Source organism: Triturus cristatus, chromosome 7, assembly GCF_964204655.1.
Source record: "Triturus cristatus chromosome 7, aTriCri1.1, whole genome shotgun sequence".
NCBI classification, from domain to species: domain Eukaryota; kingdom Metazoa; phylum Chordata; class Amphibia; order Caudata; family Salamandridae; genus Triturus; species Triturus cristatus.
Genome location: NC_140590.1, coordinates 12,431,570 through 12,447,186, shown reverse-complemented (window position 1 = coordinate 12,447,186; position 15,617 = coordinate 12,431,570). Strand labels below are relative to the sequence as shown.

Genomic DNA, 15,617 nt, shown 5'->3' with positions numbered 1-15,617 from the left:
GAGGGTGATGCTTGAAGGGTCTGCTGGGGAGTTTCTAAAAGTGTCTGCTGGGGGTAATGCTTGAAGGGTCTGCTGGGGGTGATGATAAAAGTGTCTACTTGATTACTCATCCCTGGTCGATGCCGAATGCTCAGGTTTTAATCTTGAAGCTGAGAAGCTCTTGTCTCTAATTTCGAAAGGGTGTGAGGCGTCGATCCCTAAAAACAGTGTGTCATTGGTTTGTTTTCCTTCCTTGCTGCGGAAGCGAAGCTGCCACTCATGCTGGTCTCTCCCCCTCTGACGCTGATATCTCTCTTTAGGGGGAGGGTGGGTAAATAATTCGTTGGGTGAAGAGATGCTCCATCTGTCATTTGGCTTCAGAGGAGAGGAAGGCTGCTTTAAAAGTATTTCTTCTTTGTTGTTAGATCATCTATGGTTACTTCATCCTAACATAGACATGTCTATCTACCCTGCCTCTCTTAGGATCCCTCGAGCCCGGACAGCAGTAGTGCCCCCTCCGGCTCTCCGCCGAACAGCAGTGGCAGCTCTACAGATGGCCCCCCGGTGTCTTGGTGAGCAGAGTCCAGGGGCCCTCGGGCCCTGTGGTGCATCAGAGTATTGTATAAAGAAGTATCATATGTGCTCCAAATATCATTTACAAAGTACCCCACTCGTGTCTGTAGAATTCAGTGCTAAAGAGGTGATATTTTAGTAAGAATTCTCATGTCAGAAATCTGACTGCGATGACCTGGCTGAACACCCACATCTCATCACTCGAGTCTAGGAGCAGCCATGACTATCCCAGCCCACTCTTGCCCCAGTCCTTAGGGATCGAGGTGTCTGTTTTGTGGGGGTTGGGGCAGGATGTGAAAGAAAGACACCTTCACCCTGGGGTGTCTTTGCCACTGAGGGGGGCAACAACATGCCAAGATACCCCTCTCAGGGGGATTCATGCTCGATATTAAATTAAATTACCATAATATACCATGCCCATGCATCCTTAACAAGCTCCTTACTGGGCTGCCATGAGTGTTGGCAGCTTCCACAGCAGCCATATTGTTCATTTGCCTCTTGGGAACGAGGCCTTTGTATGGGGAGCAGGAGGATAGTGCAGGCTACGTGACTGCTGTATGTCTGCAGAGTTGCCCTAGTCTGCCCCTTCCAGGGCCGCTGGGCCTACTTGCCATGAGTTTTCTGTGGGTGGCTGAGACAAAAGCTGTGTTTGTGTCTTCCCCCAGAGGAGTCGAGTGGACCCTGGAGCCAGGGTCATGCCGCCACGCCTCTCCATCTGGGCTTGTTCACAACACTTGATGTAGAGAAGTGTGGCTCAATGATTAGAGCGGCAGACCCTGATGCAGAGGTCTAGCCCGGGACCAGGGTTCAATTCCCCGCCTCGGCGGGTCTTGGGCTAAAAAATTCCACGGACCTGATAATTCTCGCCTCGGTGCCATTCCAATCATGGAGTCCCACTCTGCAACTCTGGGCAATAGTTTGCTTAATCTCCACAACGGCCCCCACAACGCTAAGGATGCCTGGCCTCCACCTTGGGGGTGCCCAGGAGTGGACGCCTCACAGGGAAAGCCAGGATGGGTTCCACAGCGGTATTCGTACAAGCGCCTTGAGACCCTTGCGGGTGAGTAGTGCGCTATACAAGTATCAATTTACATTTACATTTACATTTACATTTACATTTAGAGGTGTGTGCTTCATGCTGGGCTGGCCATCCCGCTTGCTGGCCTGGAGGTGTGTGCTTCATGCTGGGCTGGCCATCCCGCTTGCTGGCCTGGAGCTGTGTGCTTCATGCTGGGCTGGCCATCCCGCTTGCTGGCCTGGAGGTGTGTGCTTCATGCTGGGCTGGCCATCCCGCTTGCTGGCCTGGAGGTGTGTGCTTCATGCTGGGCTGGCCATCCCGCTTGCTGGCCTGGAGCTGTGTGCTTCATGCTGGGCTGGCCATCCCGCTTGCTGGCCTGGAGGTTTGTGCTTCATGCTGGGCTGGCCATCCCGCTTGCTGGCCTGGAGGTGTGTGCGTCATGCTGGGCTGTCCTTCCCGCTTGCTGGCCTGGAGGTGTGTTTTTCATGCTGGGCTGTCCTTCCTGCTTGCTGGCCTGGAGGTGTGTGGTGGGGTTTCAGGACTGCTAGGCAGTGCTGCTGCTGTGACTTCCATGCCTCTGATACCTGTGGGTTGCTCTTTTTGTCTGTCCCTTCATGATTTCAGATGGTGTCGTACGGAGAGGACACTTGGACAAGTGGTCACTCCCTTCCAGTGTTTTTACTCACTCATTTCCTCCTGGCTGTTCTTTATGTGGTGTTGGCTTTGCTGGGACCTACTGGGGTCTCGCCGAGGTCCCTATTGTACCTGGGCACTGGGGATCCCTGCTGAGTATGTTCCTGAGAGGCGGTAGAGATGGTGCACAGAAGGACTCTTTAAAGGCACTCTTCCTCTCATGGCAAAGAGGAGAGAAGAGGGTTAGGCTGAAATCCTCACACAGATCCTGACGCACACGTTCAGTCTCAGTCTTCGAATCTGTGACTGAGGCACCTGAGAAGTTCCCCTTTCCGCATCAGCGTCCCCTTCCCTCATCAGTGTGCCCTTCCCTCATCAGTGTCCCCTTCCTTCATCAGCGTCCCCTTCCCTCATCAGTGTCCATTCCCTCATCAGTGTCCCCTTCCCTCATCTGCGTCCCCTTCCCTCATCAGCATCCCCTTCCCTCATCAGCGTCCCCTTCCCTCATCAGCGTCCCCTTCCCTCATCAGCGTCCCCTTCCCTCATGAGCGTCCCCTTCCCTCATCAGTGTCCCCTTCCCTCATCAGCGTCCCCTTCCCTCATCAGCGTCCCCTTCCTTCATCAGCGTCCCCTTCCTTCATCAGCGTCCCCTTCCCTCATCCGTGTCCGCTTCCCCTCATCAGGGTCACCTTCCCTCATCAGTGTCCCCTTTCCTAATCAGTGTCCCCCAGACTCTCTACTTTCCCTCATCAGCTACCCCTTTCCTCATCAGCATCCCCCAGACTCTGTACTTTTCCTCATCAGTGTCCCCTTCCCTCATCAGTGTCCCCTTCCCTCATCAGTGTCCCCTTTCCTCATCAGCGTCCCCAGACTCTCTACTTTTCCTCATCAGTGTCCCCTTCCCTCATCAGTGTCCCTTCCCTCATCAGCGTCCCCTTCCCTCATCAGCGACCCCTTCCATCATCAGCGACCTATTCCCTCATCAGTGTCCCCTTCCCCATCAGCGTCCCCTTCCCCATCAGCGTCCCCTTCCCTCATCAGTGTCCCCTTCCCTCATCAGTGTCCCCTTCCCTCATCAGTGTCCCCTTCCCTCATCAGCGTCCCCTTCCCTCATCAGCGTCCCCTTCCCTCATCAGCATCGCCTTCCCTCATCAGCATCGCCTTCCCTCATCAGTGTCCCCTTCCCTCATCAGCGTCGCCTTCCCTCATCAGTGTCGCCTTCCCTCATCAGTGTCCCCTTCCCTCATCAGTGTCCCCTTCCCTCATAAATGTCCCCTTCCCTCATCAGCATCGCCTTCCCTCATCAGCATCGCCTTCCCTCATCAGTGTCCCCTTCCCTCATCAGTGTCCCCTTCCCTCATCAGTGTCCCCTTCCCTCATCAGTGTCCCCTTCCATCATAAATGTCCCCTTCCCTCATCAGCGTCCCCTTCCCTCATCAGCGTCCCCTTCCCTCACCAGCATCGCCTTCCCTCATCAGTGTCCCCTTCCCTCATCAGTGTCCCCTTCCCTCATCAGTGTCCCCTTCCCTCATCAGTGTCCCCTTCCCTCATCAGTGTCCCCTTCCCTCATCAGTGTCCCCTTCCCTCATCAGTGTCCCCTTCCCTCATCAGTGTCCCCTTCCCTCATCAGTGTCCCCTTCCCTCATCAGCGTCCCCTTCCCTCATCAGCGTCCCCTTCCCTCATCAGCGTCCCCTTCCCTCATCCGTGTCCCCTTCCCTCATCCGTGTCCCCTTCCCTCATCCGTGTCCCCTTCCCTCATCAGTGTCCCCTTCCCTCATCCGTGTCCCCTTCCCTCATCCGTGTCCCCTTCCCTCATCCGTGTCCCCTTCCCTCATCAGTGTCCCCTTCCCTCATCAGCGTCCCCTTCCCTCATGAGTGTCCATTCTCTCATCAGCGTCCCCTTCCCTCATCAGCGTCCCCTTCCCTCATCAGCGTCCCCTTCCCTCATGAGTGTCCATTCTCTCATCAGCATCCCCTTCCCTCATCAGCGTCCCCTTCCCTCATCAGCGTCCCCTTCCCTCATCAGCGTCCCCTTCCCTCATCAGCGTCCCCTTCCCTCATCCACGTCCCCTTCCCTCATCAGCGTCCCCTTCCCTCATCAGCATCCCCTTCCTTTATCAGCATCCCCTTCCCTCATCCGTATCCGCTTCCCTCATCAGTGTCACCTTCCCTCATCAGTGTCCCCTTTCCTAATCAGCGTCCCCCATACTCTCTACTTTCCCTCATCAGCATCCCCTTTCCTCATCAGCATCCCCCAGACTCTCTACTTTTCCTCATCAGTGTCCCCTTCCCTCATCAGTGTCCCCTTTCCTCATCAGCGTCCCCAAACTATCTACTTTTCCTCATCAGTGTCCCCTTCCCTCATCAGTGTCCCTTCCCTCATCAGCGTCCCGTTCCCTCATCTTCGTCCCCTTCCCTCATCAGTGTCCCCTTCCCTCATCTGCATCCACTTCCTTCATCCACGTCCCCTTCCTTCATCAGTTTCCCCTTTCATCATCTGCGTCCCCTTCCTTCATCAGTTTCCCCTTTCATCATCTGCATCCCCTTCCCTCATCAGTGTCCCCTTCCCTCATCAGCATCCCCTTTCCTCATCAGCATCCACATCCCTCATCAGTGCCCCCTTACCTCATCAGCATCCCCTTCCCTCATCAGCGTCCCCTTCCCTTATCCACATCCCCTTCCCTCATCAGCGTCCCCTTCCCTCATCAGCATCCCCTTCCCTCATCCACGTCCCCTTCCCTCATCCACGTCCCCTTCCCTCATCCACGTCCCCTTCCCTCATCAGTGTCCCCTTCCCTCATCAGCGTCCCCTTCCCTCATCAGCGTCCCCTTCCCTCATCCACGTCCCCTTCCCTCATCAGTGTCCCCTTCCCTTATCAGTGTCCCTTCCCTCATGTTATGTTATGTTAATATACCTTTTAAAGAGCACGAATTCCCGGAGGTGTTTTGGCGCTGAACATAAGCCCTGTGGAAAAGCAAGGGAATAAATTAATATAAAAACAACAAAGTTTTACATTTTTTTCTAAAAGAGGCAAGGGAGTTGGCAGCTCTCAAGTCCACCGGGAGCATATTCCATAGATTAGCTGTGCCGTGGTGTATGCTTCGACCTCCCCAGCTCGAGGTTCGAATCCTTGGTACCAACATCAACCTGACATTGGAGGTCCTAAGTTGTCTACCCGGGTGGTACCAGGAGAAAAGGCTTTTCAGAGATACCGGTCCTATATTATTTAAGGCTTTTAAGGCTAAGCAATGTGCTTTGAACTTAATACGTTGAGCCACTGGTAGCCAATGAAGTTTCTGAATGTCTTCTGCAACTGATTGGTACTTTGTTAGTTCAATAAATGCCTGGCGGCTGCGTTTTGCACCATCTGAAGTTTTTAGGTCTCGCATAGCGTTGCAGTGCAACGCACTGCCATTGCTCTGCGAGGCATGCAGTATACACTACAGCTGGGGGAAGCTCCACCCACTTTCCATCCATAATTTTCATTGGCTTCATTCACAAATTCAGCATTGTGATTGGTTTATGGCTCCTTAGTCCCGCCTCCTGACGGCCATGTCATCAGTTTTGTTCTTCCGAGGCTGTCAGCCCCTTTACTTGAAAAATCGTTTTGTTCCCCTACTTCTCCCCGTTCCCTCCCGCAGTCCATAATTTTTTTGACCACAACCATCCCCCTACCCCCTCCCATTCGTGCCTTCTTTAATAACCGCACTTCTTTTTCAAATGCAATAGGGCTCACGTAAATACGAGTCCTATTGCATTTTCAGTGCTTGTTTGTTTTCTGATTGGTGACTGAATCTGCACTCTTTGTCTCGCATGCGCGCGATGCCTTACATCGTACGCATGCGTGACAAAACAGTGACGATTCACTGTGGGAGGCAGAGACAGCACAAGCAGTAAAGCGGCGGCCGGCCTGGCCAGTCACCGGTCGGCGCTGCTGGTTTACTCGCCCTCCCGTTGTCCGTGCCTTCAGGCTTGATTGCTGACAGACCAGGTAGGACTTCAGAGCGTGCACCAGACTGTTCATTTGTTGAATGTCGAATCAAATTGAGACTGACTGTTGGAGGCCACGTTACTATCCTACGCTTTAAAAATGCTCTCCTAAACCGATGCTTTTACTTTTGATATTTTCAGCAACTTTTCCGCTTTTTGTTCTACCACGGCGCTTACTAATTTAATATGCAGGGCGCCACGCTTGATGTTCTAGCTCAGAGTCCACTGTCTACATTATTATTATTTTTAAATCATCTAACTAGGGCCTCTTAGTGACTCATTTAATTAAGCAAGATGCCCGCTTAATTTAATATGCACAGTACTTCTTTTTTGTTTCTTCTGAGTACCGTTTATAGCAGTTTGCGATCGGAAGGCTCTGATCAGATAAGGGACCGTAGGTTGCGAGAGTCTTGCAATGGGGTCGGTAGGGAGGGGCAGGCTATCAGTCTTTTCCGTGGAGGAGACCTGCATCTCCCAGAATCTTGACGAGTGGAACTCCCTTGCCTTTCTGTATGAGGGTGACCGATCATGAGGGGGTTCGTAGACAGGTGATTAGAGGCTAAATATTGCAGGGTAGAAACGTCTGTGTTCAGTGTTGAGAGTTGTCCAGGGAGCCCTCTAGAACTATTGGTGCGAGAAATCCAAAAGGTACCGACACAATCACTAAACGGGGGCATAAAGCACAGTGTCCTGATTATGCGACTTTTCACCGCAAACATGAAGGCATTTGAATTTACAGTGTTAGGATTTTGTTTTCCCACACTTCTGGTTGCACCAGTTTGTGCCCTTGGTTGCTTTACGAGCGGTGCAGCTTTCTCAATTAGTGAAACGTTATATATTAGGTGTGGCACGGCCACCACTTGCTGCACTTGAAATTTCCTCGGATATTCTGATGCTTTGTGTGATTTTAAATTGTTGGTTCCATTTTCTATGTAAAGCTATAGTTACATATAAAAGTGTTAGTTAAATGTTGCTTTAATGCAAAAATAAAATCACCTCTGAATTGCAGTCTTAACCTTCACACCGCCTCTGTTGAGCTGAGCCTTCACAGCTCGGCCGAGCTACCCTTAAGAGGGGAGGAGGCCTCCACGACTCCAGAGGAAGTGCCCTGTTTATTCAGGGCATGCCTACATTGCAACCTGATTAGTCATTGATCTTTAAACATTATTGTATAAGTTTGGCTTTTTTTTCATGTAAAATGTTGCTTGGTTGCAATTAACGACCTTATGCGTTTGTCATAAATAGAAGTGATTTAAGCAAACTTGATGTTTTTTTGAATGGGTGTAGAAGTGGGTAAACGGCGTTCTTTAGGTGTTTTAAGTTATCATTGCCTGTGCAGGGGTTTTCCGAATGTAATTACGGTTAGCCGGCCTTTCCCTTTCAGTTCAAACATGAACCTTGGTCCCTGGTCCCTTTCGCACCGAAGTTCTTCATCGGCCTCAGAATTTCGAATCTTTCATTTTTACCCAGCAGTGCTCGGGCAGATTTTACCAGCAGCAGGAACTTGAGGAAACACGCACATTTTCATTTTTTCATATGGTATAATGATAGAAATATGAGCACTGTCCCTTTAAGGCATAGGGATAGGTTATCGTTGGATGGCCTATGTGTGCATGTGCTGATGTGGGAGCAAGCAGCCAGACAGGCTGCGTGTGCAGAGACATCCAGGACGTGGCCGTCAATCGATACGAGTGGTGTGAAGTGAATTAATGTGAGGCAGGCTGTCTGTCTAATGACGTCTAAAGCATACGTTTAGTATATTTACCATTATGTCAAAATATTGTTTTTGTTTTAAAAGTATTTGTTTCTGTATGGGGGTTATAAAGTCTTAAATATTGTCATATTATGCTTGGATTTACCACATTCTTATAAGGTCCCAAAGGCGAGACCGATTGCATTGCAAATGCTTGTTTCAGATGTTGTTTCTGTAACTCAAGATAGAGGCTGTTACAATAGTCTAATTTTGATAGTACTAATGTAGTTACCACCGTCCTCCTTGAGTCAGGGGAGATGTAGGGCAGGACCTTCTTCAGTTTTCTTATCAGAAAAAATGAAGCAGAAACTGTGGCATTAGTTTGTTGGGAGAAGGTGAGTTTACTGTCAATCAGAACCCTGAGGTTATTTGCCTTTTCTACCAGATTTGGTAGCTCTACGATTTCAGCCGGCCACCATAGTCCATCCCATCTTGGTTGGGGGTCACCGAAGATCACCACTTCGGTTTTGTCTGAGTTCAATTTGAGGCAATGCCTCCCCATCCAGCTACTGATTTCCCTCATGCAGTTTTGAAACTGCATTGCAGGGGAGGCTTGATTTTTATGAGATGCAGTCACAATCTGAGTGTCGTCGGCGTATGATGTTAAGTTGAAACCGAAGTGTTGGATTAAAGGCGCCAGTTCCGACACATAAATGTTAAATAGGGATGGGCTCAGCGACAAACCCTGAAGGACCCCACACAGGAGCACGAAAGGAGTCGATTCAAATTGGTCCAGGGTCACAGTCTGTCGTCTGTTCTTCAGAAAAGATAATATTAAAGACAGAGCCTGATCCTTGCCCCTAATTTATCCAGGCGTTGTAGCAATGTGTCATGATGGGCCATATCGAAGGCCGCTGACAGATCCAATAGGATCAGTACAGCCGCACCTCCTTTATCCATCACTGCTCTAATCTCCTCAGTAGCCTTGATCAGCGCCGTCTCCGTACTGTGCCCTGGGTGGAGACCAAACTGCGAGGAATCAAGTAGTTTGTTTTCTTGAATTAATTATGTTAGCTGGTTATTTATAATTTTCTCTACTGTGTTTGCTGGAAACGGCAGCCTCGCCATTGGTCGGTAATCACTAGTTATAGCTTTGTTTAGATTTGCTTTCTTTATGAAAGGAAGGATGGCTGCATCTTTCCAAATAGCCGGAAACCTGCCTGAGGAGAACATATTGTTAAATATTTTAGTCAATATGGGGCTCACCTCCCTTGCAATGTTTCTCAAATCTGCAGGAGGACAGAGATCCCGATTTAATTTCCTGGATTACTTTTCCCACAAGCTCACTAGATACCTGTGAGAAATTCGGAAAAACATTCACTCCAGTCTCAGTACTTGAGGGTTCATTGGCTGGCTTGTTGGAAATGGCAGATTTAAAGATGTTATATATGTTAACTTTGTTCCTAAACGCACTGGCAATATTATCACACAGAAGGTGACTGCTCCCTGTGTTTTTTTTTGCTGGGTGTGGCTGGGAGCTCCTCTACTACCCCAAAGAGTTCTTTGGCAGAGTTTTTAGCTATTTCAAACTTTCGGGGAGATAAATAGCCTTTTTCAATAATCAATAAGGATTTGGAATGAGCTAATGCATGTTTGTAGTTATTTTTATCTACTGTCTCATATTTAGTTCCTCATCGCATTTCTAGTCTGCCGCATTTTTGTTTCTCTTGTCACAGAGCTTCAGCAAACCAGGGGGCTGATGGTTGAATGCGGTTTCCTGAATTATTGTAAGTAGGCACTGTAGCCCTAAAGGCGTCATTAAGCCAGTCTGTATCTTCCTCAGCTGCTCGGTCTGGATGCGTGCTCAGGATCGCTCGTGTCTGTTCCAGCTGGAGTTCAGCATGTTTTTTATCTGGGGAACAACCTTTACAACGCAACTTTTACAACGCACTACACTTACAACGCATTTTTTACAACGCACAATCCATTACAACGCATGACATTACAATGCATGACACTACAACGCATTTTTAAAAAATACCTTTACAACGCATTCCATTACAACGCATACTACCATTACAACGCATACCATTACAACGCATAATATAGTAATTTTTACCCCTATACTATCCAACACTTACCCTACTGTTGCACCCCCTGGAGTTAGAATAGTAATTTTTACCCCTATACTATCCAACACTTACCCTACTGTTGCACCCCCTGGAGTTAGAATAGTAATTTTTACCCCTATACTATCCAACACTTTCCCTACTGTTGCACCCCCTGGAGTTAGAATAGTAATTTTTACCCCTATAGTATCCAACACTTACCCTACTGTTGCACCCCCTGGAGTTAGAATAGTAATTTTTACCCCTATACTATCCAACACTTACCCTACTGTTGCACCCCCTGGAGTTAGAATAGTAATTTTTACCCCTATACTATCCAACACTTACCCTACTGTTGCACCCCCTGGAGTTAGAATAGTAATTTTTACCCCTATACTATCCAACACTTACCCTACTGTTGCACCCCCTGGAGTTAGAATAGTAATTTTTACCCCTATACTATCCAACATTTACCCTACTGTTGCACCCCCTGGAGTTAGAATAGTATTTTTTAACTCTATACTATCCAACACTTACCCTACTGTTGCACCCCCTGGAGTTAGAATAGTAATTTTTACCCCTATACTATCTAATACTTACCTTAAATGCAATTTAATATTATGCGTTGTAATGGTATGCGTTGTAAAGGTAGTATGCGTTGTAATGGAAATGCGTTGTAAAGGTAGTTTTTAAAAATGCGTTGTAGTGTCCTGCGTTGTAATGTCATGCGTTGTAATGGATTGTGCGTTGTAAAAAATGTGTTGTAAGTGCATGCGTTGTAAAAGTGTGCGTTGTAACGACATACATCCTTTTTATCTATCTTATTCCAGGGGCTTGATAGGTACTTTGCTGTATTTTGGCAGCCCTAGCTTCTAATGTTTTTGGAACAGAATAATCAAATAAAATTAATGAATGATCTGACCAGACGAGAGGAGAAATATCCTTAACCGCCAGACCTAATAACGAGGCGAAAACCCCATCAGGTGTGTGCCCTGCCTCATGAGTGGGTTTATGTACAATCTGTGTTAGTCCCAGGGTGCCTAAGGATTCCGTGAATATGGCTGTGTCTTTATCTGACAGATCCTTGAGGTATATATTAAAATCACCCAAGATCGTAAACTCATTCGTAGAGAGGAAAGGTTCCAGTAGAGTCTAGGTTTCCAGTGAAACTAGCTCTGGAGCCAGGGGGGCGGTACACCAGCATGCCCTTAAAGGTGTTTTTGGGACTTAATTCTAAGGCGAAGTAGAGCCCTTCATAGTACGGGCCAGAAGCTGGGGAGAACGTGGCTCCAAAATGTTCACGGTATATTACCGCCAGCCCTCCTCCTCCTCTGTTAATGGATCTGTCCAATCTAGACGATACAAATCCCTGTGGAACTGCGACCACAAAATCGGGGTCTGACGCTGGGTCTGCCCGGCGAGTGACCTTACTTTGATTAAGCCACAGTGCACCTCTGCCCATCCTTGGGTACCTGGCTGCATTACTTTCAGCTTAGTGTCAGAGGTATAGCAAGCTTTAATCATTTGTTGATTCGGGAATGAGTAACCTCAAGTCCATGTAAGCTGGTTGTGACAAAATCCAGTATCCAGATTACATCTGTTGCTGTCTGGGCCAGAACATAACTGATGTATATCAATAAATTCTGTACCCGAATATTGCAAAAATTCTGACTTCATTGGACCAGAGTTTCTGGCCCTCAGCACGGTCTAGGCAGACGGGCTTACCTTTGGCACGCTGACAACGCGCCTGCTGCCCTCGTCCACTCCATGTGATTTAAATAGGATGGTCGCGGGAAAAGACTAGACCGCTCACCACCGGGGACCTATCGGGGACCTTGTCTTGATCACAACTGCCCTCCGCGCAAATGACACACAGCCGTGGCAGACCAGGGCATGATCGTTCGGAGGCAGCAAGAATCAGGTGGGACTCTGTGGAAAATCAGCAGTGTTGTGTTCAAAATAGTCCAAAAACAGCGAGTGCTAGCGTCCGAGTGTTGAATTGTAACGTGATAAAAGCATAATCAATGTACCAACAGCAGGCTAAAAATAATACAGTTAAAAAGAATTTGAGGACAGTCAGCAGGGCATCAGCGTCACCTTTCCTCATCAGCGTCACCTTCCCTCATCAGCGTCCCTTTTCCTTATCAGCGTCCCCCAGACTCTCCACTTTTCCTCATCAGTGCCTCTTGGACTGGCTCCTTTCCTTCCTCTGCAGGGCCAGACTTGGAAGCCAAAGCAGCCATGGTCTGTAGTGAGCGAGCGCAACGAGCGAGCCTGACCACTACACGGGGGCTTTGGGGGTTCTCCCTGCAAGAAAATGAGAGAAAATGGCAACAATGATGCATTCTCAGAATCTGCCCCTTTGCGACCGGTATTTTTGCATTTGGGATGCATCATCCCAAATGCAAAAATCGCAATTTAAGTAATCTCTAAATTGCGATTACTTAAATTGCGATTGCATTTAAGGAATCTCAAATGAAGATTCCTTAAATGCAATGCATTAAAGTAAAAATATTAGCGATTTCGCTAATAGGGGGAGCAAATTACCATGAAGTTGAACTTCATGGTAATTTGCAAAAACTTTGAAAAATGCACTAAAGTGCATTTTTCAAAGTTCCATTTTACACACACACATGCCATTGGGGCATGTGTGTGTGTAAGATGTACTCATATGCAGATTTCAGGGGTGCAACAGGGTGTCCTTTTGACACCCTGGCACCCTTGAAATTGCATGAGCAATTTGCGATTCACTAATTGAGAATCGCAAATTGAGAAAGTCTTCCCATTCATTCCTATGGGCCTCTAGGCCCATAGGAATAAATGGGGAGGTATTTCTTAATTGCGACTCGCAATTTGCGAGTCGCAATTAAGGAATGTTTAGAAATCGCTATTTTGTAAGCGATTTCTACATGCATAGCCTTTTGCTATTCCTTATTAGCGAAGTCTTATTTTTCGCTAATAAGGAATCACAAATGACATTGTTGATGCATGTGCCAGTTAGTGTTTAAAGCATGGTAAATGATTACCTTGCTGTGAACCAGGATACCACACTCTTTATTGGGGATTCCTGTATATGGTCTATTTCCAGACATAAAGTTTCATTCAGGGTCAGCGTCTTTGAAGTTTTACGTTGGGGTTCTGCTTCTTTTGAAGTGTGCACTTCTCCTTTTCCTCTTTCTTCCTGAAAGCGGCCCGTCACAGCAGGCATGAGTCCGAAGTTGATCGTCTCACTCCACAGTTCATGGGAGCGACCAAAGTTCACAGCAGGATGTCAGCCACAGTGATATGTGCAACAAAGGGTTAATCCCAGCCCACAGCCCCACCATTTATGATTCCCTTATCAGCCCCGTCCTATTCCTGAAATTAGTCTAGGTTTCCTTACAGGCAAACATGCACTATCACACACATACTGCACAGCACTGCTCTACCCCTGCACGGTACCCTCCCAGGCGCACATACATGTAGGTAGCCCCGTCACTACTGCCGCGATGCGCGGCACTCCACGTCTACCTGATGTAGGCCAAGGGTTGACTTCAGCACATAGCAGCGGAACTTTAGAAAGATGAGTGAGCCTGGGGGCCTCACTCCAGTGACACAGGTATAAAGGCTCTGCTCACACCACTGATCCGTACCCCGTATGCTGCCCCCACTGCTGCCCGCGCTGCTTAACTCTCAGTGAAGACAGTAGCCTTGTGACAGTAGAAGTGTAGCACTTTGGGCGCCCCTCCCGTTCAAACAAGACTGCAGCCTGTGAGACAGGCCTATGTCATGGTGCACACGCATGTATCAAAAACAAAATGAGCATGAGGGAGCCGGACTACAGTACAGTCGGGCATTCAGGGCGGGCCTGCTAGTCTCAACCACTCAGAGGACTTTTCCGTCCCAGCAGTCTCCCTCTCCTCATTAATGTCCGTCTTTGGTGGTGTGGCAAAGTCATCCTCTGCCCCGCGCACCCACATTTTGTGCTGACCGGTACTGGTGGTGACTGACTCTGACTGTCCCTGGGCGCTGTCTAACCAGGCCCAGGGCCAGTGCTATGCTGAAAACACAAACACATTAAGATACTCTATGGCTTATGGTACCCCTATGGATGGAATGACCTACCGTATCAGGCCCTAGTACATGATGGGGAAGGAAATTTGTAGCTACCTTTAAGTCCCGAGTATATAACAGTGCATGGCAGTTTAGAGACCAGCTGCCCTCTCTGCACCTGCATGTGTGCACTGCCGAGGCCTGAGGTCATTTTAAAAGCAGAACTGGGTGCCAGGACTTCTTTTGATATGCAAATTGTGCCCAACTCGACTTTGGTAGTAGGGGCACTTAGAAATTGATCAACTACAATATTGTGGCACATTAGGTACCCCAGGTCTGCCCTAGTGTCCCAGGAGCCGGAGGCGGGGGGGGGGAGGGGGGTCAGGTACTTATAAGGAGGGTCCTAATAAAAGATGTTTAATATGCCCTGGAGATAGAGAAATTGCTCATTTCACTCTCCGTATTGTAGTAAAGTGCTTCCCAAAATCGCATGTTGTGCTAGGAGCACAGTGGAGGGAGGATCTACATCTTTACATATTCAGAACCCCTAAAGTATCCCCCAGGTGTCCCAGGGGTGGGGGGTCCTATAGCTATAAGCAGGTTTGCAAACAAATATATTTCATAGGCCCTGGCGTTGGAGAAATTGGACTTTTCATTTCCCCCAATGTAGATTCATAACCAGATAGGTTAACATTGCAGTCGTTTATGAACTCATAACTACCGCTAAGAATGAAAAAAATGTATAATACAAGGACTTACGCTATTGTTGAATTTATCCTGAAATATACAAAAGAGAAGTTATAAGACTCTTCTGCCTGTGCCCTATAACTCAGCTTTCCTGTGGTGTCCTCTGATTGGTCAGAGTTGAGAGGATTAGCCAGACTGCCTTGATGTAGTGATAAGTGGCACCGGGGATGAAGAGCCATTCTGGGAGGAGACGGTTCTGCTGCATAGGAATGCCAGTGCAGGAGGGAGGGGTTGAAGCGTTGAGGAGGAATGAGGCAGGCAGGGAATGCCCAGTCCATCCTCCCCATCCCCTCTGAACCCAGCCAGATGGCAGGCTTCAGGAAGGAATGTGCAGATTATTATTATTAAGCTTGTAGAGCGACTGGTTACTCCAACAGAGTGTCCCCGAGCTAGGACACATGAGCCACAGCAACTAGCCCAGAACCCCCCTACCCCTTCGCCACCTGGCCCTAGAATACCGGAAGGCCTGCTGTCGCCCCCAGGGAGAGATAGAAAGAGCCAGGTTTTTCAGTTTTTAGTGAAACATTATCTCCGATGGACAGGTTCTCAGTTTCACAGGTAAGTCAATCCAGGCCTTAGCCGCGAGAAAGCTAAAGGAACTACCTCCAGACCGTACCTTACGAACCTTAGGCACGGTCAGCTTCGCCATGCCCAGCGACCTCAAATTCCGAGCAGGCCTATAGGCTGTAAGTAGGGAGTGCAGATATCTCTCGTTGAGGATCCTATGGCAAAAACACAAGGCCTTAATGGTGACTCTAGCCTGTATATGGAGTCAGTAGGGGGAAGGAGAGCTAGAGAAATAAGCCATACGGGAGGTTGGTTTAGCTATGTTTTGTCCTCTG

The 15,617-nt window shown here is 48.5% G+C and overlaps 1 protein-coding gene across 4 annotated transcripts in view; it reads left to right on the top strand.

Moving 5' to 3' along the window:
• Nucleotides 1-15,617, top strand: part of LOC146808685 (E3 ubiquitin-protein ligase CBL-like) — a 417,764-nt gene that overhangs the window by 355,233 nt on the left and 46,914 nt on the right. For all 4 annotated transcript variants that reach the window (XM_085615485.1, XM_085615487.1, XM_085615486.1 and 1 more), the window contains one exon: nucleotides 463-551. In XM_085615485.1, coding sequence (XP_085471611.1) covers nucleotides 463-551 — 89 coding nt within the window. The remainder of the gene's footprint in view (nucleotides 1-462; nucleotides 552-15,617) is intronic.